Source organism: Ostrea edulis, chromosome 8 (assembly GCF_947568905.1).
Source record: "Ostrea edulis chromosome 8, xbOstEdul1.1, whole genome shotgun sequence".
NCBI lineage: Eukaryota > Metazoa > Mollusca > Bivalvia > Ostreida > Ostreidae > Ostrea > Ostrea edulis.
In genome coordinates, this window is record NC_079171.1 from 44727443 (window position 1) to 44738751 (window position 11309).

Sequence of the window (11309 nt, forward strand, 5' to 3'; positions counted from 1 at the left end):
TATATACCAATTTTGGCCCCGCTCTGGGGTCAGAACTCTTACCCCGGGGATCATGAAATTTACAATTTTGATAGAGATCTTACTGCTCTACATCACTATGCATTTAGTTTTTCTTACACATGTGTGTAGGGAAGAACATTTTTTAAGACTGGTCAATTTTTGGCAGTTTTAACTCTGTCCCTTAGGCCCCAGGGGTTCAGGAGTTCTGAAATTTACAATCTATGACCCCTTGTCCCAAGGATGCTTCATACCAAATTTGAAAACAAGAGGTACTGTGAGCAATGCTCACTAAGAATACCCCCCGCTTACCCCAATCTCCCAAAGGGTGTTGGTAATAGGTATAAACTACCTCTTTTCTGAGTGTAAAAAACAAATGGCATGACAAACCGAACCATATTGCTACTTCGATGTCCAGTGCGCGTGACCTTTGACCTTTTGACCCCAAAATCAATAGGGAACATCTTCATCCCATGGGTAGTCCATATGTATGATATGGTGACTGTAGGTGGAAAGGATAACGCTTTAGAGCCCGGAAACCATATTGCTACTTCGATGTCCAGTGCACTTGACCTTTGACCTTTTGACCCCAAAATCAATAGGGAACATCTTCATCCCATGGGTAGTCCATATGTATGATATGGTGACTGTAGGTGGAAAGGATAACGCTTTAGAGCCCGGAAACCATATTGCTACTTCGATGTCCAGTGCGCGTGACCTTTGACCTTTTGACCCCAAAATCAATAGGGAACATCTTCATCCCATGGGTAGTCCATATGTATGATATGGTGACTGTAGGTGGAAAGGATAACGCTTTAGAGCCCGGAAACCATATTGCTACTTCGATGTCCAGTGCGCTTGACCTTTGACCTTTTGACCCCAAAATCGATAGGGAACATCTTCATCCCATGGGTAGTCCATATATATGATATGGTGACGGTAGGTGGAAAGGATAATGTTTTAGGGTCCGGAAACCATTGCGTCTACAGACGGACGGACGGACAGACGGACGGACGGACAACCCGATTCCAGTATACCCCCCCCCCCCCACAACTTGTTGCGGGGGGTATAATAATTGGAATAGTAGTTATCAGGAAGAAATTGAAACTGTTCAATTGTTAATGCACGACGACCAATTGCTATAGGTTAGCTGATCGATTGATTGATTGATGTTTTCCGCCACACTCAACAATTTTTCAGTTATATGGTGGCGCCCAGTTTTCATTGGTGGAAGAGAGAACCCAGATACAATGTACCTGGGAAGAGACCACCGACCTTCCGAAAGTAAACTGGGAAACTTTCTCACTTACCGGCGCGAGCGGGATTCGAACCCGCGCCGACAGAGGTGAGAGGCCGTGTGATTTTGAGCGCGATGCTCTAACAACTCGGCCACGGAGGCCCGAGTTTGAAAAAAAAACAAAAACAAAAAAACAACCGACAGCACTCCTACAGTGTTTAACAGTACCAAATGTAATACAGAATAGGAGAAAATCTATGGCTGGACCGGAAATCAAACCCGATATCCCTACTAGTCAGGTGCGATAACCACTGAGCTACTCATGCCAACATCGACGGTCATTATAGCCTTAACTAAAACATCCTCCTCCAATCCAATTAAAATCAGATCCTAGGATACGCTCACAATCGCTATAATACTCTGACGCAAAATATACGGCGCGGATCTAAGAAATCTGATTTTAATTAAATTGTAACCTTCTCCCTCCTACATGTACCCGGAAAGTGATTCTGTTTTGCTAATTACGTTTCAAGTCAATTTAGAAAGTTTCACCGCAGTTTCTGTTTTTTCCGATTTTATGGTAAGCTTTTAATACCCACCTATTAGTCCAAAAAAATAATAATACATGTAGTTCTCCGGTCAAAAATTTCAAATTTTGATGAAGCAGGCAGGTATTTTTAGGCCTTATATTATACTGCATTTTAAACATTTTGAAATCATTCTTTTGAATCAAAATTAGAATGTGTGAATGATAGAGCAAGCAGGTAGGTAATGATTGTAAATATTTTTAGAATATCGTCCAGAATTGAAAAAGAATGAATCAATAAAGAACCTAAATCACCGCAATGTGACGGTTACATGTCAACATACTACATGTATATTAAAGGGAAAGTTCCACATTTTCACCGGCATCATAGAATGACCTGCATGTGATCCAGTTTAGATGTGATATGGCTTACCAGCATTGTAGCTTGCTGGGAAAAGTGACATATTTTTGGGATTTAAAATTTTGAGGTGGTCATGCAATATACCACAATATCAATATCAGACCCCAAAAGTTCGCAGAAAAGGTTGCGCTATAAATCGAAGGTTTTATATTGGGTAGAACTGTAGAACTCTCTCTCTCTCTCTCTCTCTCTCTCTCTCTCTCTCTCTCTCTATATATATATATATATATATATATATTGTATCATTTCCAAGAGCAGCTAATTTACAGACACACCCTGTGCATGTAGCACTACGTGCTTGATTGTGAATTCTTAAAATATTCAAAGTATATGTTGACAGATTCACAATTATTGAAAAATTCTATGAAATCCTAATTTAATTTTCTTCACTTTTTGAAATATGTATCAGAACTGGAATGTTGTCCAGTCCAGTTGCACTTACATATGAACTCGTCGTCATCCGGCGCTTCCAAATCCATGTAATTCAGTCTTTCTTGAACACGCAAGGGATATATTCGTTGTTCCATTCTCTTGGGTTCTTTAGTGCTTTTGTCAGTCTGTGATACATTGAAAATACAACAAAATTAGAAACAAAACATTTTAATGCAAACAAATAGAAATTGTATTTTCTTAACTTGTGTCTTCTCAATGCATTTATTTTCAGCTTCCCTCAATTCTACTTTAATGCACATGCAGTTTTGCATTCATTTGTTGCTAAAGTCTTATTACTTCAATTTACTTTATGTCATCAGATTACCAGTGCAGATTATAATTATGTAGTATTACATATACAGCATATATTTATTGAGTTAATACACTAACATTCCGATAAGAAGTTGAAGACATCTCTTCCAGATGAGAAAAATGTCAGGGAAAGAGAAAGAACTCTGTTAAATACATTATGTATATATCAAATTCGGCGCATGATTTTCATTTTCATGAACATCTATAGGACCAACCCAAGTGTATACTCGCTACTCAAGTCACCAGACCTTCATGGCTGGATGAATGGTTTTCCATTAAAGAGACACTACAGCTCATTTTCCACATTTTAATAAAGTGTTTTTTAAACCATGTATTGATAAAATGATAAATTTCATATCGATACTGACAATTTTGAACAATTGGGATGCATCAATTTACTCTCAACTGCGCTTTGAAGATCGTTCGGAATTCAAAGGTTTCTTCATGCTGACTCGGACTTTTGAATGCTTATTTACATCACGTGGTTTTGAATGACAGCAAAGGTGTTCTGTAGGAAATTATTTAAATTCCCTTTCAAGGGGGTCCACACTCACCTTTCAAGTATAAGATTATTCCCTGCTCCTTATAATAAGTAATTACAAATCATTATTTCAACAGAAACCTTCCATGTTCCCATTGACCGTTGTTTTTACAACTAACACGTGTCGTGTTCAGATAAAAATAGCACTTACTGTTAAACGTGGTGTCTTCGCAGCTAGTCTCAATGGCAGATTTAGGGGGCCAGGATCCCCCTCCCTTTTTACCCCACAGATTGTGAATGAAAATCCAAATTTTGCACCAGAATGGCCGATTACTTTGGCTAATCTTTGACTTTCACACCCCTCTTCGGAAATCCTAGATCCGCCACTGAGTTACATGTGTTTCTCCGAGCTCTTTGTTTTCCAACGGTCATACTGATCCCAAGGTAAATTTTACTTCACGTATGAGTTTTATCTCATGCTATTTTTACCTCTTTTCTCACAGAATCTTTCAAAATTCTAGATCTATCAACTACACTTTCTCTCTCTGGACGACATGCTGCACTGTTTACTGTCTATGCGCATGCGTCTGAAGACTGAAAGGAGGAGACTCGATAGTTTGTGTATAGGCCATCAAAAAGTATTAATTTTTACGTTAAAACGATAATTTTTAACTTTAGATAAGTGTTATTTTCGCAAAGTTCATACTTTCAACAATGCAACAAAAATTGAGAAAGCGCTGGGAAAATTGTCATTTCATGATTTTTGCGCAAAATGAGCTGTAGTGTCTCTTTAAAGAAATTAATAACTTGTACCTTTAACACTTTCTTCGGACGTTTTCCTTTCAGTACCTTTTCTGGGACATTGACTGAAAATCTAACTGTCTGTTTCTTTTCTGAAATATAAGTTGTGGATATTAGCATAGTATTTAATACCAGTTGTGAAATAAAAAAACAACTCTCGTGTAATTGGTTTGATTAAACTTCAATGGACAAAGTTGTGTTAAACACCCATAATACTAAATAGGAATTATATCTATATAAATCTACTTCATGATATCTGTATAGTATATAGATCTATGTACATTTAAAATGAAACATTTCAGAATGAAAAACTTTATTTAAAACAAGAGGCCCATGGGCCACATCGCTCACCTGAGTCACTTTGGCCCATATCTGAAGACTTTCCATATATATTTGCATGTACCCATGATTTTTACAAACTTGAATCTGCACTATGTCAGGAACCTTTCGTGTAAATGTCAGCTCCTCTGGACCATTGATTCTTGAGAAATTTTTATAAAAGATTTTCTCTATCTATTCCAATGTAAAACTTTGATCCCGTATTGTGGCTCCAAACTACTCTCGAGGGCCATGATTTATACAAACTTGAATCTGCACTATGTCAGGAACCTTTCATGTAAATGTTAGCTCTTCTGGCTCGCTAGTTCTTGAGAAGAAGATTTTTAAAGATTTTCCCTGTATATTTCTATGTAAAACTTTGATCCCTATTATGGCCCTAACCTACCTCTGGGGCAATGATTTGAAAAACACTTGAACTTGCAATACATACTGTATGCTAGGAAGCTTTCATGTAAATATCAGCTTTTCTGGCTCGGTGATTCTGGAGAAAAATATTTATAAAGACTTTCCCTATATATTTCTGTGTAAAACTTTGATCCCCTATTGTGGCCCCAACCTACCCCCAGGGGCCATGATTTGAACAAACTTGAATCTGTACTATGTCAGGAACCTTTCATGTAAATGTCAGCTCTTCTGGCCCATTGGTTCTTAAGAAGATTTTTAAGATTTTCTCCATTTATTGCCATGTAAAACTATTATCCCCTATTGTGACCCAAACCTACCCCCAGGGGCCATGATTTGAACAAACTTGAATCTACACTATGTCAGGAAGCTTTCAGGTAAATGGCAGCTCCTCTAGCCCGGTGGTTCCCAAGAAGATTTTATTAAATGACCCAGTCACCCTACCCTAATAATTTGGCATTTTTGTGATTATCTCCCCTTTCAAGGGGGCATGGCTCTTTATTTTAACAAATTTTGAAAGCCCTTCACCCAAGAATGCTTTGTGTCAAGTTTGGTTGAATTGACCCAGTGGTTCTGGAGAAGATGAAAATGTGAAAAGTTTACAACGACACCGACGACGACAGACAACAGACAAAATTTTGATCAGAAAAGCTCACTTGAGGCGAGCTAAAAATGCATTGAAAAATATGATAAAACGGAACTATGTGTCTGCAGCAAAAACTGAGCATTACTATTCTGAACAATTAAGGTATGCATAGCATACACACACACACACACACACATCTGTTATAGGAAATGTCATTGCCGTTAAAGTCAAAAGAGTGTCACAGAAGTTAGAACACCTCCTTAACCACCCCTCTTTCTGAACTTGATTGTGAAGGCCTGATAAAATATATGCGTGTTGTGCATTGAGTTACCTCTAGAAGACCTGTGAGGGGTCCATTCTTCATCGCTATCTGATTCCACCTTCTTCGGTTTCCGTTTTATTCTAGATCTAGGACCTCTCATAAACTCGGGCATCACTGCTGGTAATCCTATAATATATATATTACATTTTTGCATGCAAAATGTTCGACTGTTATAGTATTCAATAAGATGAACTATCGAGTTAAAAAAATCTCGAAAAGAAAAGCATTGTATGATTAATGTTAAAAAGTTTTTAAAATAAAAGAAGCGATGAATAAAGATGAACACATTTAAAAAGCATTTAAATAAAGTACATAAAAATGAACTTTAAAGTAATTCCACCCTCCTGTGATGTCATCAGATTTTGCAAAATCAATGATTTATTTAGATTTATGCATGATAGGAACATAAATTTTGTTGGAGTCTTTTCCTATAGTTATTGTAAAAAATCTTGTTAGAAATAAAATATTTCAAAAGTCTTAAGTTATAGATGAATAATCAATGATACGTTTCAAAATATTGAATCCAAGGGCAATAACTCTGTTTCTATTGATTTCTTTATCAAGTCTATTATGCGATGATTTCCTTTATATTTTTACATACATTTTATATATTTTTGCGAAGAGACAGTTTCATGAAATTGTTATGAATGCTACTATATCGTCATAACCAGTTTTTATGAGATTTTGGTAACGCTGTTTAATGAAAATTGCAATTTTCTGACGGTGATATATGATTCTGATTATGTACGTCTCACATCTTAAAACGTGTGATGACCTATGTATTTTATTTGATAATTTGTTAATTTTAACTCTAATGAATGGAAATACACATTTTAAACTTGTATCAGATAAAACTACGAGTATGGAGTTACCTTAATATACATGTAATGTTACCTTTGCTTATACATTCAAACAATAAACACATATATTTACATTGGCTTTTTAATTTACTACAAAAATATATGTACCCATAACAACAAATAACAAGAGTACCGCAAAACGGTACACAATACGCCCGTGAAATGCTTACATGGGGTGTTTTTCTTTGTATAACTTTGCTTCAGGTAGTATCAGCCATCATGAGGCTGTGACAAACTTTCATATGAACAAAGGGTCTTAGCTTTAAAATCGAGATTTCCTCAAAATGGACCAAGTTCAACAACCTGTAATTTTTAAAAAAATGGAAGAAAATCAAATCCTTCCCCATATGCACATCTTCAATACTCATACAAACACTCCACAAAATAAGATGGTCCTCACTTGAAAACTGTGGGAGGAGTTGGTCGGACAAATTATATATCCTCCATAGAATATTAATTTCCAAATTGACTAAGTTCAACAACCTGTAATTTTCTCAAAAATTGTAGAAAATCAAAATCCATCCCACATGCACATCTCCAATACTTATACAAACACTCCACAAAATAAGAAGCCTCTCACTTGAAAACTGTGGGAGGAGTAGGGCGGACAATTATGTACCCTCCATATAATAATTATTTCCAAATAAAGTGGCAAAACTCCTGGTAAAAAGGTCGAAATGGATCAAAATTGCAATATGATCTAGAGCTACACAGCAAGTTTCAGCATGATATGTGAAAGGAAATGAAATTATAAAAAGAAAACCCCGAACGGACGGACGGATGGACGGACAGACGGACGGACGGACGTACAGACATCGCTGTACCATAATACGTCCCGTCTAAATTCAAATTCAAACAAGAGACCCATTGGCCGCATCGCTCACCTAAGTGACCTTGGACAATATTTAAAGATTTTTCCTATATATTCCCATGTAAAACTTTGATCCCCTTTTGTGGCCCCACCCTTCCCCCGGACTGGCTCAGAGGGCATGATTTTATCAAACTTGAATCTGCACTATGTAAGGAAGCTTTCATGTAAATGTAAACTTTTCTGGCGCAGTGGTTCTTGAGAAGATTTTCAAAGATGTTCCTACTATATTTGTACATGTAAAACTTTGATCCCCTATTGTGGCCATGGCCACATGATTTTAAAAAGACTCGAATCTGCACTATGGCAGGAAGTTTTCACATAAATGTAAACTTTTCTGGTCCAGCTGTTTTTTAGAAGATTTTTAAATGACCCCACCCTATTTTTGTATTTTTGTGATCATCTCCCCTTTGAACTTTGAACGGGGCATGATCTTTCATTTGAACAAATTTTAAAGCCCTTCACTAGAGGATGCTTTTTACCAAGTTTGGTTGAAATTGACCTAGTAGTGTTTCTGAAGAAGAAGTCGAAAATGTAAAACGTTTACCGACATACAGACAATGAACAAAAGGCGATCAGAAAAGCTCACTTGAGCTTTCAGCTCAGGTGAGCTAAAAAGAGGGGGTGGCTAGCAATCAAATGGATTTGAATGTTTGTCCCTGTCAGAAAACTGCTCTATACACATTTGTGCATTGAACAATAAATGCATATAGCTCAAATTGGCTCTATAACCTACCTGTGTATTATACATTTATTAAATACTTTCATGTAAAATACTCGAATCTGATTGGTCGAGAAGCATTTGAAAAAACATATTGTAGAAAGCACGACCTCCATGGTGATAGTATCTAGCAACGGGTAACAGTACTTGACAACAGGTGATATCATAAAAAATTATCACATGCGTCAAATTTGTGCTCGTACGGTTCGCCGTAGATTGTTAGACGACGTCGTTTGAGTGTTTGTAATAAACAAGAATACCCGCATCGATATACGACAAATCGCATGACAGTGATCGATCAAATGTCAACAGACCCAAGTCTTTCTGCTTTGTTGTTTATATAACATTCAGTATAATAAAACAAGTATTGCTACGCTTCGGCTGACAATGGTTTTCTCTAGGGCTGTGCAGTGCACCGAAAATTTCGGTGCACCGCGATTCATACTATTCGATTCGATGCACCGATTACAAATTCCGGATTTCGGTTCGGTTTAGATTTTACTTGCACCAAAACAACATATATGGCGTCCGAATGATGTGCAGAACATGTGGTTTTTTATGCAACAGAGATTTAAATCACTACTGTGTTGAGAGTTAGCATTTTCATCACTCAGATACCAACAGAATATGGTCCGTAAGATCATTGCAGTTTATCTTTACATGACATATATATATAGCATTTCTGTCAGTGGTGGAGTGAAATCAACATCGTAGGTAATGACACAGATTTGACAGTTAATATGAGACAAGTAAATCAATAAAGGAGAGATTTTCAAAGACTTTCAATTGATAGAATTGTTGAATTTTCGCATATCAATGAAAACAATATCATATACACTTTAGATTCACTATAGGTTTGTTTAATAATCAAAAACTTGTGCACCACATTAATATAACAAATCTTAATAGACTGTCAGTGTTTTCTTTTTTCTATCAAAGTTAAAAAATGCCATTATAAATAGATATGATGTTTACAAATGACGACATATAGTTAAATATAACTTGAATAAAATTAAACCAAATATGCTACTCATTAACATTGTTAATTTTTATGCTGTCATTAGATGAATTGGACCTAACATGAACCGAATCGAAAATAACCGAACCGTGCTGTTTTGAATCGAAACCGAACCGAATCGAGCTAACCCTGAATCGTCCCAGCCCTAGTTTTCTCGGGCTGAAATTTTTCAATGTTACCCTCAACTACATGCAATATTTATACAGTATCACATAGGAAAGAAATCCTTATAATGTAATATAATGCAATGATGTCAGACATAACGACAATGAATCACCCATGAAATCATTTTTATTGTTGGTAAAAGGAAAACAATCACAACGCGTACAAACAATTAACTTACCAACGGCCAGCATGATCTCGTAGTTCTTTCTCATGTTTTTGTACCTCAGCATTTCGTAGTCGGACAGCTTAGCCAGCTCAGTCTTGGAGAAGAATTCCTTTACACTGTATTCTCTGCTCTCTAGTTCCCGCAGGACATCATCGTCAGGGAAGTCCATGTTCTGCAAGTTTCAAATGATTCTTTTAAAAATCACATTTGAGTAAGTTATTAATCTACCCCCCCCCCCCTCCCCCTAATTATAGAGATCGTTGGTAATGGTTGCTCACAATAATATGTACCAGTATATTGTTGTAATATTCTTTATGGGAAAAAAAAGCAAGAAACAATTTGTAATGAAAATGAAATTTAAACAAGAGGCCCATGGGCAACATCGCTCACCCTAATCACCTTAGTCTTGCCATTGTTTAGCTGTTGTGATTTTTTTTTAAAGTAAATTATATTTTGATCAATCTTTATTCCCTTCAAAAAATTTGACCCCAATATCATAGTGGCCCCAACCTAGCCCCAAAGGATCACAACATAACAGAAAATGAATTCACATAACACAGATATGCCTCAACACCAATATGACTATCATGGCCTTGTTGTTCTGGACAAGACCATTTATGTGTGATTTTCCGTATTGAAAATTAGATAATGATTTTACAAATGCAAAATTTTGTAATCCCTCATGCCGAATAGTCGACCAAAGACAAATGAACGATCGTTTACGATTTCAAAATTTGAAACTCGGTATTGCGAATGTGTTTATACTGGTGGTTTTTGTCCGGTACGACAATTTAAGGCCAAAAATATGAATGCACGTCGTTTCTTCTCATCAAACACATTAATCAACAAGAAATGTTTGTAAAACATACATGCCTCCCATGGTGCAAAATTTAAAAAAATCCCTGCTCAACCTTTTAACCTGAAAATCGATCGGGGTCCTCTTCTACTCATAACCAACTCACAAATAAAATATCATAACATGTACGATCAAATGTCAGAAGGGTTCTCAAGATATTTAGCGGACATGTGGTCTACCAACAGACCGAACGACCGATAGGTTCAAAGCAATATGTCCCTCTTCTTTGAAGGGGAGGGGGGCATAATTAAAGCACAATGCACTATAATTATGAATGACATACAGAAAAACTGCTACATGTATATTGTAAATAGTGGCCGGATTTCTTGACATTTTCAGGTAGTGTACAACCCAATTTCGGTAAAATGTTTCAACTTTAACGTTATATAAATTAAAGCCTGCGCAAACTTCTTCGCGGGTCATGATTTTTACAAACGTGAATCTACACTATGTCAGGAAGCTTTCATGTAAATTTCAGCTCTTCTGGTTAAAGTGGTTCTTGAGAAGATTTTTAAATGCCCCCACTCTAATTTTACATTTTTATAATTATCTTCTGATTGAAGGGGCCATGGCATTCATTTGAACAAACTTGAAAGCCCTTCACCTAAGGATGCTTCTTGCCAAGTTTGGTTAAAATTGGCCCGGTGGTTCTGGAGAAGAAGTTGAAAATATAAAAAGTTTACAGATAGACGGACAGACATTGAGATGGCCAGAAGAGCTCACTTGAGTTTTCAGCTCAGGTGAGCTAAATGCCTGAATACGTTTCCAAAAATTAATACATAAATACAAGATACTCTTG

General features: G+C 36.6%; 1 protein-coding gene across 1 annotated transcript in view; it reads right to left on the minus strand.

Moving 5' to 3' along the window:
* The window catches only part of LOC125661337 (histone-lysine N-methyltransferase PRDM9-like), a 38414-nt gene extending 28591 nt beyond the window's left edge, over positions 1-9823 (minus strand). The window contains exons 1-4 of the mRNA XM_056146225.1: positions 9667-9823; positions 5866-5982; positions 4220-4299; positions 2624-2738 (exon numbers count right to left, since the gene is read on the minus strand). Coding sequence (XP_056002200.1) covers positions 2624-2738; positions 4220-4299; positions 5866-5982; positions 9667-9823 — 469 coding nt within the window. The remainder of the gene's footprint in view (positions 1-2623; positions 2739-4219; positions 4300-5865; positions 5983-9666) is intronic.
* Between the last annotated feature and the right edge of the window lie 1486 nt (positions 9824-11309).